Below are 22,163 nucleotides of genomic sequence, written 5' to 3' on the forward strand. Positions count from 1 at the left end.
CATGATATGAGATATAAGTGTAATGTTGATCATCTATACCAGTTTTACAAATGTCCTGAGAGAAGTGCTTTCCTTTTCATTATTTTAGTTGCATAATCAAATATGTAAAAGAGAATATGCACAAATGAAATAAGAAAATGGCAACAACACTGAAGGAACATTTCTAAGAAAGCGCACAATCAAGCACCAACGAAGAATAACATTTTGCACTTCTGCAGTTAAGTCCTGCACGGGTCCAGCTGTCTAAACCCCACTCACAAAGCAATACCTATCATCATAATCGCTTATCTTTCTTAAATGAATCTCTGATTGTAGTCTAAATGTGTAAAAGGTAATTTGAAATGATTCATGTAAGAGCTGATTCAAATGAGATCACCAGAAACACAAACAGGGCTGTACATAGTTTATTGCAAGATTAATAACATATGTACTGTATATACAAAGTACCTGGTACATAATATGTTAACTGTGCACTGCTAGACTGATGTTTTCACGAGACAGGAAATGTTTGGTACATATGACTTCATTGTACACACTGAACTATTTGGTTTCTGTTTAAGTGTGCTGCAGGTACAGGAAATCCTGCAATTGTTTAAAAAATAACTATTTACATAGATTTTTCTATGTATGATTTAAACAAACAACACAATCAGTTAAACAAGATTTAAAAAAAATTAAACTCAAATGCACTAAAAACATTTTTAACGGTTACAGTTCCATGCCAAGAAGAAAGGTTGTGTTGTAGAAATGTAGATCCATTTCTGAGCATAAAATCATTAAATGTCAAGAGTCCTTGTACAAAACATCAAGTATCTTCATTTTCTAAACATCAGCATCATTATTCAAAAATAGCACAGTAATTTGAGATAATTTAACAGTGTTTCTGTACTGCAACCTCATGCAACTGAGTTAAAGAATCATGCATAATGTAATCAATAATTATTTATTTAAAGAAGGATGACCTATGTATTCACTTAATTCACTGACAGTGGCAAACTGTCTGCTGTTTTATCTAGTACTGTAAGGTCAAATTATTTGACAAAAAGAGGAAAAATTACACAGATTTATGGAAATATTGTCGAAATTACAGCAAAATAAATAAACTGATTTTTCTCCTTTAAATGTGATCCTTCAGTATACACAAATAATACATGTACTGGCTTGAGAGCGATTTTAGTGCCCGTCATGTTTTTCAGGTTTCACTGCGTGACTTGCCACTTCACCATAAGAGTAAGTGAGTGTAGATTGTTGGGTGACAACCACCCTTTTATTTATTTACAGTTTTATCAACACAATAAAGATAGAGTAAAGGAGACTGAAAGAGCCACTATATGCAATATCAGCACCAGTATTAATCTGACAACCAAGTTTACAGCTACCAGTCAGTATCTCCAGTGATCTCTGGAGATAAATGTTTGTGTTATTACTTTACAGTGATTTAAATTAAAAGCAAGTTGAATTTTATTCTCTACAAAAAAAAAAAAAAGATTCTATAGGTATTTTTGTGTTGTATTAAATGAAAATCAAATGAAACAGATATTACAATCAGTTAATGTATATTGTTTGGTGTGTGCTTTATGAACCCAAAAGTAAAACCTGTATGACCTGAATCTAGTGAAGAAATTCTGCTAATGTGCCACAACATTAGCCTTTACAGTTAAAATGAATGAATGTTTATCAGCTAGCAAGAAAAAAAGCTAAGAAATTGACTATGCCTGTTTTTGTAATATGGAAATTGAATCCCTTTGGAGAAGATCTTTGTCCATTAAATAGTTATTATTAGTAGTTACATTGGCTTTTGATTAACTGAAGGTGTTTGCATTGGGTCGTACCATCATGGTCACTTTCTTAAGAGAATAGGCTCCTCCTCTGAACTCGGCCCAGTAGACCCCGTCCTGGTAGCGGCTGCGATAATGTCCACCACGGTACCACACACCATTCAAGTTGGAATGAGCACAGGCATTATACCACCATCCTCCCTTCTGGTAATGGGCACAGTTACCTAGAGACACAAGAAATCGGATCAGACCAGCTGGTATAACTGTATGGACAAAGCTGCAGCAGCATACAGAATATCACAGGAGAAGTAGAAAACAGAAAAAGACACTTCTGTTGACACTTAATTACACTGATAACAATGGCAATATGTTGCTATTGTGTACTTCTCTTGGCTTTACTGTTGTGTTTTGGATTTAGGGAGGTGGAAAAAGGGGGTGATTAGGCCAGGGTCACACACAATTAACAAGGCTACAGACTGACATGTTTCAGATGTTAAGAAGCAAGTACTGAGTTTGGCACAGTGGCCTTGATTATGCAATTGCAGCCTGCTGTTGAAGCCAGATCATCCCAGAGTGTACATATTCACACATTTTAGTGGAAATGTTAATAGTCATATTCATACAAACATTACATCAGCTTTTCTGAAGACTCCAGTGTCTTTCAACAGCTTTTATGGACTTGAGCTACAGCCTGCGAGGGACATTTATAACTTGTGAATGTGGGAAATTATTGGAGTACACCAGTGACTAGCTCTTCAGTTCTGAAAATCTTCAGTTTTGAAGAGTTGACTTCCTTTTTATATCATTTTCACGTTGTAGCTACATACTGTGAGCATCAGTGTTACTGCCACTCAAAACTCTCAGTCTTCACAACCTACAGGGTTTTAAAGTTTTGTTTTATGTACGTTTGTTAACTTTCAGTACTGGATTCAGGTTTGATAAATACCCTTACTTTTCAATACAACAGAGGCCCTAAATAGAGCCCTGTCTTCTTTTTTACTCTTCTGTTCCCTTAGTGGCCACTGCTGGACTTTGTAGTCACTTGCTTTGTCTTTGGCTATGCTAGTCTCTCAGAATGCATTACTTGCTTTTTTGTGCCACTTATCTGTGCTATATGATGAGAGGAATGGCATAAACAGTACAGGTCCGGAACTGCTGTAGACACACTTTAATCTAATATTAAATATTAGCAGTTCTTGTATGTGAAAACCCACCAACAGTTGTAATTGCCTTCTTTTGCACGTATTCTCCTCACCTGTGTAGACGTCATGGTCTCTATCAAGTGTGGTGAACTGCTTGCTGTTGTGCCAGGTAAGAGAGTCACCAGCATTGCCATGGTATCGACCCACCCGCAGTCTGTAGGAGTCAGTCTCAGACTCAACACGGAAACTGGCATACTCAGCATAGGTCTTACGTCCAGTCCAGTCCTCTAAGGTCACCAGCAGCTTGTAGGTGCCCTGGTTTGTCAGCCAGTAGATGTTTTCTAGGCCCAACCAGTATTCACCATCTATGTTTCCAAACCCTTGCTGTGAAAGGAGAACATTGAATTAGTAAAGTTAGTCAATTGTTCTTAACACACAATTTAATAAGAAATGCCACAGCAGTTCTATTATTTTCTAAACTATTTTTCCTCCTTTTGGACACAGCTGTGGACTTTAAGCAACAAACCACCTATATTTTTCAAGCATCTGTGAAACATTGGTATGATGTTGAAGTATAAGGACAAGATCAGTGGCATAGTGGCATGATATGTTTGAGATCATCTTCACCAGAGCTCCCTGCGTGTCTAAATCCTTGGCTTTAGTTACATAACACAAGGATTCAATCAGAAGAGAATCCTCAGTCCTGCCAAATGTGAGCACGTAATTGGCTTAAAGTTCTTTGTTGACTCATTGAGGGTGGGTTAGAGAATGAGTCCTAAGAAGAGTATCCGATTTGGGAAGTCCCCACTTTAGGCTACATAATGTTAATGTTTAACAATAAAACGTTTGACCCTGAGCAACCGTAATTACGTAATGTCGGATTCCGTCAGTAGTACTGACAACACAGTATTGAAGTCTTTTGGATCACTGTGCTGGCTGCAAATGAGAGCATGTTAAGTTCATTTGAATTGATTTCAGCTCCACTCTTGTAAACTCGGCCCTGTGACAGACCGACGACCTGTCCAGGGTGTACTCTGTCTCTCAACAGCTGGGATTGGCTCCAGCAACCATGGACCTCCTAACAGGAAAAAGAAAACGGTTCGGATAATGGCTGGATGGATGTTGTGATCTGAGAGATTTAATAAAATAAAAAACAAGAATGACTTGCTGTTGTTGGTATCTGGTTGTGATGAATACATTGAACAACAACAGTCCAGTCAGAGCAGAGGAATTAAGTAACATGCTCAATACAGCCCACCCCCCCCCTAAAATCTACAGATTGACCAGAATTGGCTAGCTTGTATCTGTATGTGTGAATACTGTGTATGTAATAAACAGACTCCTCTGACTCTCAGCCCATTGTCACTATTTCTAAAATCCCTCTTAATTCAAAATATTATTATTTATTATTATTTACAGTAAGGCTTTATATATTGCTAATTCAGAATTATAAATAGACCAGCCCTGGATTGGCTTGCCAAAACTTTGTAACCTTGTAAATCAGAATCAGAAGTACAATTCAGCCTGTAGAAAGTGACATAAATAAAGCCAAACAATGTAACACAGTTTAAAAGAACAAGCAGGAAGAAATAATAAAAGATTAATTTCAGACCATGTGGAAAAAAGTCCAATATGCAGTAGTACTGTAGGTACAGTAAAACCACACTGTGCCACACTATCTACTCTATCACACTGTCTAAAATGGTCTTGAAATAAATGAAATTCACCTAAGGGCCCATATCAGTAAGGGACCTAATATGTTTCTCTGAGACATAGAACAGTTTGTTTTTAATTTCATGCTTTTTATCTTTTGTGTTTCTAGCACGTTTATTATTGCAAAATAGACCAATATGTCTCGAATAACCTTGCACGACCGTGTCCATTTTTGATCTGAACACATTGTGCGAGTTTATGCTAGAACATAGTTTTAGCCCAGCTGGCATCATGATCAGCCATGTGGATTGGTCTAAAATATCCATCTGTGGGGTTTTCATTACATATGGTGCAGATATCGATGGTTCCCAGAGGGTGGGTCCTGCTAACTGTAGTAATTCCCCAGACATTTCTCTAGTGCCATTTCACATTTTGGCTCTTAGTGAAATGTAATTATTAGATACATTGAAATTTGGTACAAACAGCCAAAGTGCCCAAAGGATCAATCTTCTTGGCTTTGGTGATCCCCTATTTTTTCTTCCAGCACCACCAGCAAGTTTGTTATTATTCTGAGCCTGTAATTCTTAGACATCACATTTAGTTTTCATTTCATGCAATGGATGCTGACATTTTCATTATTACCTTGTATGTCTCCCAGTTCCTAAAAAAATTGACAGAACCGTCCTGACGCCTCTGAATGACAGTCCATCCACCAGGGTCATGTCTCTGGTCACACCAAACCTGCATAAGTTTGTTACTTTTGTCTGGTTTCAGCAGGTACATGCCGCTGGTGGTGTATCCGCTTTCCAAAGCCCCCAGACAGTCCTTGAAAGGACCTGCAGCAGAGTAGGAATACTGGCTTGCAGAACTGAATACGTAGTGGTTTGATTGAAGGCTTTCATCTCTGGCATTCACTTTTACCAACATGCTATCATCATTATTAACAGACGCTGCAACTTCAACTAGCATATAAGAACATATAGACAAAGGGCTTCTGGAAAAGTGAAGTCACTGTTAATCATGTGATATGCATGCCAATTGACAAATAGTTTCCAGTCTCTGTGACACTGGCAGCATTAAAGACAGTAATACCATGACCAGAAATGCACTGTATTCTCTGGTAACATCAGAAGACTTTACAGAGAAACACAAAGATCACACATTTAAATAGTTATACCATTACTACAGTTGTTAGACAGTGTATTTTGCAATATTACTGTAATACTGGCTTGAGTTGTAGAAGTGACTTAGGTTCGGATCTTTTCTAAAAAAGATACTAGATTTGTAGAACCCCCTCAAAAATTACTAGCTCACCTTTTTATTTTTATGTCAAGTTTTACTTTACAAAAGAACAGAAGCATATCTTTAAGGCACAGGATGAAAATAACCATACTCCCATAAAATGTCTGTTTAGCATAAGTGCGATATGAGGTCAGTGTTTTAAAAACCTAACCAGATGTTGTTGTAATCTACATCAAGTCATAGTTATTTCAACGCTCCCAAATGTGAACTTTTGTTTCATTAGAAGTTACTCTTTTGTTCTGAATTGTTCCATTCTTAGTCAGTTTGTTGCCAAGTTGTTCTTTATTGTTGCTATCATGAGAAGTAGTCATCAGCTTCTCTGCTGCATTGTAGACACATCTACATTTGCTGCATATAACTCATTTATACTTTTCTAGCAAGATTACTTACCTGGCTACATCAGTGGTTGCCCTATGTTGTGTGTGGCCAGATATACTGTACATCAGGCACTACTCTGAGTTGAAAAACACTGCCTTCCTTACTGCTCTTTTCAGGCTTTTGTCCCACACATGGAAACTCTTTTGGCAGCACTGAAACTCTGCAGATTTTATGTGAACAGCAATCAAAGATAAGAAATAAAAGAATGGTTCTCCTTATTCTAAGGACAGCATCCATCATCAAATATCAGATCGCTTCCAAAAATAGTGCATGATCTTGCCTTTTTCTTTTTTTCAGAGTCAGAGCAGATGTCACACATACACTAGTGGCACTTTTTTGCGGTTTCTGTATGTGTGACTTCTCATTATTAAAGTGGATTTCTTTACAGCTTAATTTAAGGTTCCATGTGGAGTTATTGCCACTGAATACTTATCAAAAATCCCTCTAAAGTATTCCATTATGCATAGTTTGACTTGGTGCCAATTCATGCTCAATGAAGCACTTTGGCATCTCCCAATTACATTATCACCAGGTCCTGTGCGAAACTCTGTGTCATGTTAGTGCGTGACTCCTCATTGATGATTGGCTGGAGGTAAATTCCTTTTCCCTATCCTTCCAGCACACAGACAAAATATCCAATGTATTTATAAAGACCAACATAACATAAAATCAAGTATAACATCCACATATCAGAACTGTAAAGTCTGAGCACCCACTACAATGTTGGAGAGCAACAACACGAAAGAGTGTGGGGCTTACGTGATTATGGGCATTTTGGTTGTTGTGGATGTACACATTGCTGCGTACACACATTGCAGTGTACACATACGACTTCAGGAAGAATGTTCCAACTTTTACATTTTTCTCTGTTGAAGAAATGCTTGCTCCAAGTTTGAGGAATATTGACCAATGTGTGAGTTCAAAGGAAGACAGGAAGTTTGTGCATCTACTTACCAGAGGGCTCGTTTGTGAAGCTGTATGTAGCACTTGTCATTGTGGGCAGTGAAAGTGGTAATGCTTTGGAGTTCTGGTCATTCTGTATCTCATTAATTATGTGATTGTTGGTGTGGCGGGTGTAGGTAGGTGGGTGGAATGGTCTGTAGCCTCCAGGAGACAGTGCAGGCATCTGTATAGGAGGCTGAGGTATCACAGGAGGCTGGGGACGGACCGGACGGCTCCTTTCCTGCACCACACTGTATGAGTATCCTCCTCGTTTACAGTGCTCCTCCAGCTGTGCCATGAGAGCACTCTGGTTACTTGCGAGGGCCGATAGATGCTGGTACTTATGCTCCAGGTCACGGTAGCGTGCAGCTAGCCTTCCCATCTCATTTGTGTGGTTAAGCACACGGGTCTCCATCTGTGACACCTCCAAAGCATTGTCTCGTTTGCGGATTATCTCATGGAGCAACTGCATGTAAAGCTGTGTAACTCGAGAGTTCATATTGCGACTCTCTTTGCGTAGTAGCTTGACTTCATTGATCACACCACCATCGACCTCTACTAACTGCTGCAGTGCTTCAATCTGTCGCCTCTGCTTCTGTAGCTCACTGTTGAGCAGCTCCAGCTCCTGCTTATTGACCCGATTCTCCAGCAAGGCCTCTGGCTCCTTAGAGTTCACACAGATGGCTCCGTTGTTTTTCTGCTGAGGGACAATAAAGGTGTATGAGCATTTGTCTGTTTGGGAAGCACTGTAGTCAACCACGGCACGTTTTTGCCTTTTTGGTGTGAAGATAAACTCATTCTCCAGGATGTCACCACTGTTCTTGATTTCCTGAGTGTCTCCTTGAAGAGAGGGCTCTGGTCCACAGAACAGCAGGACCATTAGTAAAATCACTACAGGGAAAATCATAGCACAGTCCTGCTGCACTCGTACCAACATCTGTAACAGAGAAGGAAGAGAATGATCAGTTAATCAGTTAATGTCAAGTTTCTTAAATTATCAGAGCAAGTAATACTTAAATTAAGTAATGCATATTATTAATGTGCATATTCATAGTGTTTAGATACTTAAAGATGCTTTTTTTCAGGACCAACTGAAACTACCACTTTTTATCTTATTACCCTATTACATGTAAGCAACATCAGTTGTTGTTAGCATGCGGACAGTTACGCTACAGAGTGGGCAAACTGCACCAGTAGATCAAGAAAATGCACACCACTGATATCAGGCAATCTCTTGAGCAAGCAAAATATCTCAAGGAGAAAACATTAACGCAACGTGCCATAAGAAGAGTCATTGACTCTGCAGACATGGTACATTGTTTCTTATTAGATGCATCTAGTGTTTGTATATATTACTAATTGTTTAATCTATTTATCTATAATTGTGGCTTTAATGTAGTATTGAGGTGCAGGTGCAATTTTCCTTTTTGCCAGAACAATATTGAACACACTGTATTGGTAAAAATTGAATGTAATTCATTAGCTACTACAGGAAAAACAACAAATAGTAAAGAATATGGCTGAAACTTAAAAACATTACTCCTATTTAAAATATATGACTATGGAGGCTTGATTAAAGAAATGTATTTTTTTGTCTCAGATATTGTTTAATAGAAAGCTGTTTTGATGTTTTTCTTGGTCTTAAAAATGCAATCACAGTCCTGGAATGTTCAATAACACAAAATATAAAGGGGGAACTCCCTTGACAACATCCATGTTATCTTTGGTTTTTAGAGATGGTGGTTACAACACCATGACATTTCCTGCCAACTCCTGCCTGAGCCAGGCCAGTTCACTCACTGTTAGTGGACTTCATCCATTTTACCACAATACAGCAGGTTTTGTCTGTTTGAAGTTTTTCTCAGCTTGAAATTGAGATTGTAAGTCAAAATCAGTACTCATATGAGCAGACCTTGCGTAAGGACAACATGTGAGCAATAATAAATTTATTTGGTGTGTGTGTCTTCATATTTCTGGCATGAGTCACAGTCTTTTCTCATAGTCCATGTCTTGGACTGAATGTTTGAGACTACACTCAGATTTTTCTTGGAACTTTAGAACCTTTCAAGAACTCTACTTGATTTCTGACTTGATTCATGGCCTAAAACATGTTACTCACGACATTATGCCTACATAGAAAACAGGTGTTGTATCATTGAAATCTGAATATTTTCAGGCTTTTCAGACAAAAGCATTTGCCCTGGACCCAAAGAAATTTATGATGCACTTTATTTATTTATGATATTTCATTAATTAATTGATCAATTGCAAAAAACGATGTGAAGTTTGGTCGACAGTGAAAAGTATGATGAAAAGTATTTTCTGTCACAGTAATTTCTCTTTACTTGTGGTGGGAGTGGAAGAAAGTCTTTTGCATCCCAGAGGGAGTGGTGGGAAGTCTGACAAATGTCCTCAAGGGATTTCACTTGGGTCATTGTGTGTTGGTGTTAAAGACTCAAGAAGTTTGAAAAGGAAAGAATCCTAGTGGTGTGGAGTTATAAGTAGACCAGGTATAACCCAGACTTAATATCAGAATCATATCATCTGAGTTTAAACTAGAGTTGCTGGCTTGTATGCGACTGTATTTGATATATAAACTCTGCAATCTCTCTGGCTTCCACTGCTTTACAACCCTTATGAATGAATCATGAAATAAACTGCAGTAACTGTGCAGACACATCAGAGTGTGACTGAACTGAAGTAAACAGGTTCAAGGAAACACCCTTAAGCTTGATTTATGCTTCTTCGTCATTACAGTGAAGGGTACACACTGTATGTGATGCAATGCCTAGGCTGTACCACTTAGAAGTGTACTTTACTGCATACAATGCACCATACGCCTCCCTACATCCTTACGTGCATGTGCTTAGCAATGTAACTAAACATCACAGTGATATAAACTAGAGCTCCTACAATGATTCATCCTCCTGTTCGAATCACAGGGACCATACAGACCATCACCTCTGACATCTTCCCTCTTTTCTGCATTGCAGTAATAAACAGCTGTTTATCATCTGTTAGCTCCAGCTCCAAGATGTTCCACACAATTATAGTTACCATCATTTGTTGTACACCAAAATAACCCAACACAGTAGCAAAGAAGCTCACCATACTGTAGTGCTATAGAAATCACCAACTAGTGGTTTGGCAGTGTATTTGCAGAGCTACTCCAGTGCAAAAGTACACATTTTCAGAACGTTGTAGGCTGTGTGTACATTCAACGCAGATGCATAAATCCGGCATTAGTCTCAGGAAAATTGATCACAATTGATGAAGCCTTTTGGATGGAAGGTGAAATGTCTTCAAGAATTTGAAATAAGCCAAGTTGCCTCTGAATAGTACCTTTGGGACACTCAGGTGTAGTACTGCATGCCAGTGCTGCTGTGTGCTTCATCATTAGACAGACACAGAGCTTGTTTTAGTTTGGCAGTACTACGTCTGCCTTTTAACTTGTTTGACATTTAAAAGCTGTGTACATGGAAAGTGGATGGACATGACAGGAAACCCCAGCTCCTGGAGGTGTAAACTACATTGAAGCTAATCCAAGCCTTTCCGTGTTGTGATGCATGTAAGTGACAGAGCTTGTATTGAGCTACGATGTTGTAAATGCGTTTATCATCATTATTTATAGAGCAGCTGATGTAGAACCTAAAGCCTTTTTACAGTTACTGTAATATACCTGTAGTTGCATTTATGTGCACAAAACCCCTCTTTCTCTGGTTGTTGCTTATCATTATGATGTTGAGTAGTGCATATGCATGTTTGCATATCTATATGTAGAATGAATAGAGCCGCATTGGTTCGGGGGTATAGAAAACTATGACTTGGCCATTAGTGTGTATTGCATTGTTGTGATGGAGCCCATTAGGAAATATACATTAGGCTCCTTTTGGTAAAGTAACATTTCAAAATAAGTGAAAATAGGATGATAATACAATTTAAATGAATTAGCTCTTATAGCATATTTTATACTGACTTTAACAGTATTGGCCTAAACAACACTAGGTTATCATTTTCTGCTCTGAAATTCTATATTGGTGCATATCTACTAGATCTGCCTTCACAGATATGTTTGCATCTGCATCTACTGTATGCTGACCACTATGGTAAATGCAGTAATATTACAGAAGTGTAAAATAAAGAGATGTTAGTGGTCATTTAGAGACAGTATGTAGATTACATAAGCACTTAAGATTATTACACTGTAAAATTGTGACACTAAAAAAGTAGCAAATAACTTTCCAACTTACAATGTGATTCCCTGTTTAATCAGACACTTCATAACTGGTCAATGCCCAGTCTATCACACGCCACACCTCTACTTTGTAATGCAAGCTTTCAAGCACAGCGGTGTGTAGTGTCTAAGTTCTAAGACATTTATGATGTCTTAAGGGCATTCGTTTTTTTTGTTTTACAGCTTTGTCAACGTTCTCTCAGAGTCAGAGAAAATTACACTACCTCTTTCACAGTAGACCTCCCTACAACTAATTTTAAATTCATTTGTAAACTCACTATTTCGTGCATTTCAAAAGACGTGTTAAAATCTCAATTCACTGCTTAACCTCTTTTAAGGTAAACTATATATTTAATCAACCTTTATCTTTGCTGCAACAGTAAGTAATTTAATTTGTAGCCATTTACAACTTTTTAACACACATATCCTCAATTAAAGGTCAACACTTGTGATGAGCAAGAGTTTGGTTTGTATATCTGCAGTTGCAGGTCTTCTTCACTTTTTCTTTTTGTGAAGACAAATCCAGACTACTGCTACCTGCTGGTGTACAGATTTACTCCCTGGTGCTCTTTATGGCCAGATAAGGGCTATGTGATGCAATACAGCACTCAACTTCTTTTATGTCTTCTTGTGTCACATCACTAATACATAAAATGGCTTTAGATTAATGACGTCTTGTTTTTACTTAAAGTTTTTTTTAGCACTGCAATATTTTGTCTGCCACTGTGCTCTGGAGATGAAGAGCTCATTTCCTGCTCTGTTGAACATGGCATAAAGTCATCCAGCATTGCCCCAGAGGACCTGAACATAAACAGTCCAACAGACAGTTACACGCTCCATGTCAACTTTTCCTAGTTCATTAATACCTTTTTGTCTTCATTTTACATCTTTTCAGCATTTGTGTCTAATGTACTACTGCTTTACAGTGCAGTTGAGGAGTACTCATAAATGCTGGAAGTTAATTTGCTAGTCAAACCTACTCTATGATGAAGCCCACTACTATTATTCAATGTCAAATGTGTTTATGGTTACGTTTGTTTGTTTGTATGACTACCATTGTTAGGACCAGCATGAATTTTTAACCACTGGACTGAGGACATTTTTACAAGGTGAGGACATTTTAGCCAGTGTTTAAAGAACAATTTCGGGGTTAAGACTAGATTTTAGGGTTACAATTAGTTTTGGTTAGGGTAAAGTTTAGGATGAGGCAGAGATTGTTAGGGTAAGGCATTACATGTACAAAAAGAAAAAATAAAGAAAAAATAGATTTGCATGGCCTATGGGACAGTTAGGGGCTAGGAAATGAATTATGTCAATGAGTGTCCTCACACTGACTACCATACGTGTGTGTCTGTGTGTCTGTCTGTCTGTCTGTTTCAAAGATGGCTAGAAGGTAAAAAAGCCATGGAGACCAGAAACTGCAGGTCTCTGTAGGGACCACAGACCACACAGATTACCTCTATGGGAAACGTTGCAATCATTCATCAGCAACAAAAGTTATAAATTAATTTGTCACGCATTCTTTATCCCTCCTTGTCTCCCAGTTCTCTCTTTCTAGCTTTTGTCACTTGGTGTTTTTCTGACAGTCGCTTATTCTCAGCCACACACATGCACACACGGCCAAAACAGCTGCTGGTGGCTGAGACTCGGCTGTGCTGCATGTCAGGGTCTGGACATAAAGGCATGACAAGTCCTTGGATTTATTTAAAGCACAACAGGAACAGAGATGAAAGAGACACCCGTCTTTACACAGATTTGGTCTAAGTTCACCGACTATTGAAATTCAGGTTATTGCAGTTTATTTTCAGTCCATGTGTCTTATTGTTGCTCTGTGGATTTCAGCAGGGGAGCTGTTCATAGATTAGTCTCTGACTAATGTGTTTCTGCACAGCCTCAACATGCTGCTTGATGGTTCAGTAGTTTCTGAAAAGGTTTCTTCAGTCTTTGATTTGTCAGGTTAGGGTTAGGTTTGCAGCCAACATCACAGTAGCACAGTCTAATAGCAGTGTTTAATTCTTGAAATTGCAATTGCATCATCAAACTGTAAACTAATTGAGTGTGTTGTGATAAAGATCTGTATTTATTCTGACAGGAACAGCAATGTCAAGATATGAGTGGAACAGAGTTAGTTTTTAACTTTAGGAAATATAAGACTATTAAAGACAGCCCTCTGATAGTGCTGTGGAACAATATGCAACTCTGCCAGTAGGTTGATCATTCATTATTCATATCATATATATCATCAACATGATTAAAGTAGCAAAAATAAACATCATTGTTAATAATCCATTGGTGATAATTGTTTATAGTGGATAGGTAAGAATATACACAGAATGAGCCTCATCTTGTCATAAGAAAAAAAACCTAACAAGAAACATAGTCTGAGTCAAATATTAGTTTGACATTCAGTAAATCAAAGTAACAACTAAAGGTTTAAAATTGTTCTGACTTGAAACTTAATTTACATAATCTTCCCCTACACTTAAATGGTTGATTTAAGTAAACTGATTTTACAGTGCAGTGTAATACTGAATGAGTTTGAAACGCACTGTGCTTCCCTGTTCAACTCTAAAGTAACTGTCTGCACAAAAACAAGGTACACTTTTGTAGTAGGTATGATAAGAGATTGTATAGTAATAGAATTCTAATAAGATGTTGTCACTGATAAAAGTCATGCTGCAAAATTGTCTCCCAAGTTTACAAAGACATCAAATTTGTCATGCTGACAAATTATACTTAAGACATGTAGAATATCTCTAGATAAAGATAGAAAAATGTATATGATTTAACTCATGACAAATTATACTCCTGTTTTATTTATACCAGACTGTCTGAGTGGATTCAAATAATTCTTACATTCTCAAGAACTCAAAAGAGGACAAAGGAAAGGACAACAGTGTCAAAGGTAAATACTGCACTGGATCAGTGGTGTTGCAGTAGGCACAGAGCACAATCAGTGTTCATCAAAACTTTGAACTTAAGGTCAGATCATTTCTCTACTCACCTTAGCTTGTCTCTTGTATTCCTTGCCTGTCTGGCAGGTTTGAGCGCAGATCCTCACAAGTCAGTCAGTCCACATTTCCTCTGCATTTCTCTATCATTCTTTTCTTCTTTTATCTTTACCTACTATGACAGTCAACTCTCTGTGAGGCAAATCCTTTGTGAAGATATTTTTTAACCGTCCCTATGTTTCCATTCAACAAGCAGCAACAGACAGTTTGCCTGCTGTAACTTAATTCATCTGCAGCTTTTGTCAGGTGGTGAGTGCAAAGCTGAGAGCTTGCGCCTGTTGAGATAGACTCTGTTAACTCCCTTTCTCGACTCAACCTCCTTTTGTTTTCCTGCCATTACAAGTAAGATACTTATTGTATCTTACTTGAAGTGATTAAGCTGTGAGCCACTGCAACGCCCCTTTCTCCTCCCCTTGACGACACAGAGTTCATGAAGGAATGAGACAGAGGATCCCAGTTGCCCAACATAAACCCTTGTCCCCTGCATCCTCTCCCTCCCTTCTCTCAGCATCTTTCATTTCCAGTCCTTTTTTTCCATTGCTCACCTCCAACCAGCCCAGGACTCTTTCTGTGGAGGAGATCGGAACAGTCGACCAGCTACACGTCAGCCGCTCCTTGTGTTGTCATAGGGTCACAAGTGTGGAGCATGTGGATCTTGACCTGCACTTAACGAGGAAAGCTAGAGGAAACAGAGAACGCGTTTACCAGATGATTTTTTTTTTCTGTTTTAAGGAGGACTGCCAGAACATATAGAGGTTTTTTTTCCCAGCAGTCTGACATTCACCTAAGAATGCACAGAGTAGCTAAGTCGATGATTTCACCTGCACAGTTCTGGTTCTGCTAGTTGTATTACTGTTCTAACAATCCTGTGACCACTGACCCCATGATAGAAAGGTCAGGGCTCTGTGGGGGCCACACCATCTGTGTGGGACTCCATGTTCTTCATGTCTCTGAAGATGGGCTTTTATGACTCTGGCTGTGTGTTTGGGGTCGTTGTCCTGCTGCAGAATTAATCTGGGACCAATCAGATGTCTCCCTCATGCTACCGATGATGGATAAAACTCTAAACATTGAAATACTGCAAATGATTCAAAACCCAAAAATGTAGACTCTCATATCAAATAGAAACAGTAAGGTGTAGTTCTTCAGCCCGCAGGGGCGCATGGGGTCGCCATTGCTTTTTCAGCTGCCGCTCAATTGACTCTGACGTAGAATCTGTAAAGTGAGATTTTATCTGTAAAACCAGCCACAGTTTGTCCATTTAATTTGCCAAAAGCAGAGGTGGGAGGGTTTGAATGCAGTTTGTCATGTTGTTATGTTGTCATAGTTATTAGACATTACATAACACCTGACAAACATTTTACACACATTTTCAGTGACTCATCGTATTTGTTTTTAATTGCGTGAGATGCTCGCAAACAGATGATGCATGTGATAGGCCTTTACCCATGGATAGAGAACTGCCCTTTGTCTCAGGGAGGTCAGATGGTTGAGGATATGAAATTTGATGAAACACAGCTCTGTGGAGGATTCCAACGTCTTTTACAGGCAATCTTTCAGATGGTTTAATGTCCCTTATGTATCATTGTTCTTATCAGGAACTACAACGACGAGGGAGTTATACAAGCAAAGGCCAGCTCCAGTCCTGATGTTGGAGAGTATTACTCACAGATTTCTCATTATGACTGAAAAGTCAGCATCATGTTAGAAAAGAATCACAGAGACTAAAAGAAACAATAACAACATTATTGCCAACTCAAATCCCTAAAGGAAATATTATGATACTCACTTAAGCCCTTTCATACTAAGTTGAAACATTGCTCCGAGCACATTCATATGCAGCAGAGCATGAAACCTGAACCATGATTTGTCTTTTCTTTGTTAAAATTCTTCCTTTATATGTGTTTTTAACAAAGAGGAACTCTTGGGGCTCCTTGTAATGGCTTTTGAATGTCACGCGAGTCGGTGTCTGTGCCTTTTCCTGTGCTTTATAAAAGAGGACATGCCCCAGCCTGTGACCACTCTTCAGTCTCTGTCTTATCCATTCAAGCACACAGCCTGCTGCAATGGGCCCAGTAATGATCTACAGTGGAGTTGCAAGTGCTAGACAGCAGGTACTTAGGAAAAAGCAATGGGTTGTGAAGTGTTCCTCCCAACAACCACTCAGCGCATGTTCACAGAAAAGGAAGGGCTTCTTTAACAGACAACACACAGTTCTTCTTGTATGTGTATATATATCTGTATGCAGGATTAATGTGATTAGAAAAGACTATCATGAGGGACCATAGTACAAACAGTACTAAGCATACCACACACGAAAATCAGTAAACACAGAGGACAAAATGTGTTAAGTTAATAAGGTAAACCTGTGTGAATAAATGTACAGAATGGAGTACATGAAAACAATCATGTTGATTTAAATGCAGTAAGTACTGTAAGCCATCATTCATAACCTGTAAATGTTATCATGCTGAATTTGAGTATTTGAAATATGAGTGGTGTTTGTACTGTACACAGTGGCTGGCATTCACCACTGATGTAGGTGGTTATTTTATCTACACAGGTAGCCACAGAACATATATCTTTAAATTTTGAGAAAAAAGCCTTGGACACAGTTTTGAAAAACACGTCTGAATATGAGTAAATAACGTTAGTATGATTAATGATTAAATCTGATTACGCACTTTTTGTTTCTTTATTTAAGAAGCCTTGTCCACTGTGAACCACTGGCACCAAGATCAGTGTGCATGGCCAGATAAACATTGTAGGGATCCTAGGGCAAAACGTTTCTATTGGGCCCTTCTTGAACCCACCTGGATGTGGCTATTTATTTTTTACCCAGTCATAAAGAAACAAACTAGATAGAGTTGTGATCCAAGATGAGCAATAAGCAGTAATGAACAAGGCAGGTTGATGTGGCTTTAAGCGAGGAACCTGAGCAAACCAGAGAAGTGGATAAAATTACAACACTACTAGTTCAGAGCAAGGAACAGGGCAGTTAGCTTAAGCCTCAACACTATGGATGGAAAAGTGGATTAGTGGACTCGTCAAAACAACTTGATATTTTAAGGAATTTCTGTATCTCGCCAAAAAAAAAAAAGAAAAGAAAAAAAAAAAACGTGGTTTGATTCAAGGGAAAATTTTTCTCTGAAAATTTGAAACTTAACCAACAACACAGAGCAGCCTCACTGAAACTTCATGGAAAACTTCCTGGCAAGGGAGGAAAGCCAAGGCCATCAAAGAAATGTGATTTCCAACTTTAGTCCAGCACTGTCCCTTATTTCTTCAGTATGGAAAATTTAAAATGTGTCTCATTTAAAAAAAAAAAAAACAACTTTATGACTAGCATATTCAACTCATGGTTTAGATATCAGTAGATAATAAAATTGCCACTGTTCAAAGTATACTGTTTTGTTTTCATAATTTGTAGTGAACTTGGCCCTCTGCAACACTGGATCTGATGACCTACACAAAATACTTTTAAAATCAAATAAAAATGTGGCTAAAAGCTAGTCAGACATACTCAATGCTCTGATCTTTTGGCAAATTAGGCTAATTGGCATAATTGGCTTGCAAATTTGTTACAGTATCCCAAAATTAATATTTTTAATTGTAAGTGGACCTGCCACTTGCCTCTGTACACATTTTGCATTATCTACAGTCTATATAGAAGGTGCAACTGTTCTGTTGCGATATTATGGTGCTTTACAGAGTACAGGAGGTAATTTGTGTTGTGGTGTGTTCAGGGGCAAAACAGCGTGTAGGTCAGGCCTTGTTTTGAGGTAGAAGCAGTACTGTTAATTTGGACAGTGAACAGTTTTGGGGTTTTGACTGTTATATTTTAGTAATATTTCAAGTTTGTTTATATTATGTCAAGGTCCCTTTGTTGATTATCTAGACCTAACTGTGTTTTGGCAGAATGCCTTTTTAATGAGTTTCTTTGCTGTGCGTCAGAGAAGCACGGAGACAGGAAGCAAAGCTGCAGGCTCTACAGATAAAGCACAGCTGAAATGCATTACAACCGCTCTCATGTGTCTATCAGAATGACATCATCTGCACATACTTGTTAGGCATTTCATGTTGTGTTATGCACTTTTAATATTTAGGCTGGAGCTGCCAGCACAGCTGATATCATGGACAGCCAGTACATCTAAATGGGATTAGGGTGTAGCATTGTAGAAACAAGCAACACACAGTGGATCGCTTTTTAGCCCAGAACGAGGAGAGGACTTGTCCTTAATCGAGCTTTGAGAAATATATTAATGTGTTCTATATGCGACCTCTGATTAATTTTAACTACATTTAACAGCTAGAGATTAAAGAGGCAGGAGAATCAATATGTTTTTGTTTTTTTTTATTCCATCAAACACTGATATTGTAAGGTTAAATAAACATTGTGGTTAATAGGCCTGAAGCCAGTGGTAAGACCACAGATATCTAGTCCTGTTTCTTTCATCCTTACAGGCCTGACTAAAATGTTGAGCTTTGAAATACTGCCAAACACTGCCTGAGGTGCTACCCAGTGTTTCCACAACTGGTTTCCATCTTAAACTTCCCTTACATAAGCCTTTACAGATTTTACATGTTGGCAATCCAGTCTACACACATCTTGTAAACTTCATGTGTATTCATTAATGATGAATGCCCCCCACTGCTGGTTTTCACTTCAACTTCTGTTCTTTAATTGTTTAAAGATGCAATTATAACTTTCCACATGTTGTTGACGAGACGTCATTTTTCTCACTTTGTTTCTGAACATTGTTGTGTGTAAACAGCTGTTTAGCTGGATGCATAAAAATGTCCTCAAACTGCGAAACAGCTATGATAATTTATTTGCCAAAGTGATGAAATTATTATTTAAAAGAATGACTTGTTTGCCAAATAGAAACTTTTTAATGCTCAAAGGAGTCTGCAAGGAGCTCAGACAATCTGAAACTAGAACATGGTAAAATGTGTGTATGCATGTATGCATATGCTCAATATGTACATACAGTACATCTACATCTCTCAACAGATGAAACATAGCCTGGGTTAAGGCCTTGTAATTGATTTAGCCCGCCTAAAAACATTCCCCTTTTCCCCTTTGATGAAGTTCTGTGTTGAGTGTGTTTTGGATCATTGTCTTGCTGCCAGAGGAAGCTCCTCCTACTTAGCTTTGATTCATTCCTCTGTTAATTTGCAGACAGAATATTTCTGTACACATCTGAACTCATTCTGCTGCTACCATCATGAGTTATATAAGATATAGATTAGTGAACCAGCCATGCAGCCCAGGCCTCAAACCTTTCCGATTCTTACTGCTGATTTCTGCTCTGCTTGAAGTCTTGTTCAAATGGTGATTTAGGATCCCAATTCACCCTGCTCTGTGGAGGTTGTTGCCTGACCGTGTCACTGACTTTTGGGGTTTTCTTCACAGCTCTCACAGTGCTTTTGTCATCAGCTCTTGATGTTTCCCTTGGCTGACCCGTTCTATGTATGCGGCTCAGTACACCGCTGGTTTCTTTCTTTTTAAGGATGTTCCAATGCTGTTTCTACAATGCATTTGATACCTTTTTTACTCATAATTACAACAGCTTGCTTTCCCCCCATGCACAAGTCTCTCTTTTTCATGTTGATTAATTCTTTTTTAAACAAAAAAATGCTCATTTATGTAGGTTTATGAATTATAACACAACTGGTGAAATAACTGCCAGGATTCAATTAATGTGTTTCTAAAACCTAATATATATACATACATACATACATACATACAGGATGTCTTGTCTCAGGATACCTGCCACTTCTATAAGGAGATTACACTGGTTTTGTAACATTAAGCATTCTTTCATTTTGCCTGCGTCAACTTTTTATTTGCCTTTTCTGAATGAATATCTGTTTTTAAATGAAGGTCCACAATGTAGTTGTTGCTGAACTATCATTCTCTGGTAAATTAATATGGACAACATATGATAATAGAACAATAATACTATAATAATAATTTTAGATGATGATGACATCTAAAAAGCTGAAGCATCTCTAAGGCCAGTTGTGTAACCGGCGGCCTGTGTGTGTGGCGTTGCCTCACTTTTATTCCTCCTGTTTGTGTTTGCACAAGGCCAGAGTTGAGCTCTCCTTCTTGCAAAAGATTTTCCATAACAGCAGGGTATGAAATTGTAGTGACAGTGTGAACAACCCGGTCAGCATTAAAACGTTAGCTCTTATTCTCCTCTTGCATTTTATTGCAATTGAAAGGGTTATGTTATCATATTGGTTTCAGCAGACAGCTTGAATCTATGATTTAGATATTCATGCTGTCAGTTATACAGTCTGACCTGACACCTGCCCCCAGAGGAACATACTCCTCGTCTGTTAATCAATTTTTCCTTCAGTGTAAGTTACTTCTGATGCAGCAGGTTTTTCAATGATACAGATTCACAAAAATCTACATGTAATATAAATTACATTAATATACTATTATCCAGCTTATACCAAGCAAAGCTCAGGTAGAACATCCTGCACAGACTGCAAACAGACCTTCTCTATATGCATGGCTAATCATTATACATTTTTGCAACTGTATTACCTATATCTATCCCAAAACAAAAAAAGAAGAAGAAAGATATTGTAACTTAAGCAAATCTATATTTTAACTACACACATTAAAATGAGGAACATACTAATTTGAATAGAAACCCACTATCATAATTTTCAAGATAATCATGTGAACTACTGAAGCTTGTGAGAGACATTCATGTCATGACGTCTGAATTATTCAGTTTTTCCAACTTTGTATTCTTGTAAGTGGAAATGCAACTTCTCGGCCAACATTTCTGTGCACTAGAATAATCTACACAGGTGCAGTGTGGGTGTGTTCCTCAGTTTATTGGAGTTCTGTAACTTTTATGAATGCACATTCCCCAGCGTGTCCACCTGTGCCCTCTAGTCTTTTCCAGAACCCCATTAAATGATACCACTGTCCCCATTTTCCACATCTGCCATACTACAAACTTATGACAAAACCATTCCAAACTACTAGAGTAAACCCCCAGACTATACTGGGAAAATCGCTATGGAATACCATATAAAAATATGCTTATTTAATTATTAAATTGATTGCTGTCAAACACATGAATGTTGAATGTGCACAAATTCTGTCACAAATATACAGAATGGTACAACTGTGTATGCTGTGTAAATAGTAAATTAAGCCTTTTTACCCCAGATTCATTTGCCACCTTAATGTTACATGTACAGTAAGATATATCTGTGTTCAAACTCTATTGTTGTATTTAATACTAACAACACATTACAAAAACATTGGGACAGGGTGATGGGGGGGGGGGGGAGAAATGTGTTTAATGCTAAAACAAAACAAACACACAAACAAAACAAAACAGCCTGTCGAACACCTCAAAACTAAGTTGGTTAATCGGCAAGTGGTCAGTATAATTAGATAAAAACATAAAAAGAGCATCACAGAGAGCTGTCTGTATCAGTATATCAGCTGGATAAGGCAAGGTCAGTCACTCAGTGAAAGACTGTGTGAGCAACTACTGTACTTCAAAAACTTTCTCAAATTCAACAAAGACAGAAAATCATCTGTCAAGTCAAAGTCATCTACTCCAGGTGCCCCCCAATTACTGGCCAAATTTCAAAATGTCCCTGGAAAACTGGAACTCCAAACCCTTGATGTCTGTCTACAACAAATTTCCCCAAGGGCATTGATTCAGAATCAGTTCTTCTC

At 38.2% G+C, this 22,163-nt stretch overlaps 2 protein-coding genes across 4 annotated transcripts in view; one reads left to right on the forward strand and one right to left on the reverse strand.

Moving 5' to 3' along the window:
* Window positions 1-22,163, forward strand: part of LOC113147769 (ras-specific guanine nucleotide-releasing factor RalGPS1) — a 69,118-nt gene that overhangs the window by 21,340 nt on the left and 25,615 nt on the right. The gene's annotated exons all lie outside the window — the stretch shown is intronic.
* LOC113147770 (angiopoietin-related protein 2-like) lies at window positions 396-14,760 on the reverse strand. Its single transcript, XM_026338991.1, has 5 exons — window positions 14,434-14,760; window positions 7,208-8,132; window positions 5,216-5,409; window positions 3,034-3,304; window positions 396-2,002 (listed from the first exon to the last, which is right to left on the reverse strand). Exons 2-5 carry the CDS (start codon window positions 8,130-8,132, stop codon window positions 1,803-1,805), a joined length of 1,590 nt encoding a protein of 529 aa, XP_026194776.1. The 5' UTR covers window positions 14,434-14,760; the 3' UTR covers window positions 396-1,802.

Source organism: Anabas testudineus, chromosome 22 (genome assembly GCF_900324465.2).
Source record: "Anabas testudineus chromosome 22, fAnaTes1.2, whole genome shotgun sequence".
Lineage (NCBI taxonomy): Eukaryota > Metazoa > Chordata > Actinopteri > Anabantiformes > Anabantidae > Anabas > Anabas testudineus.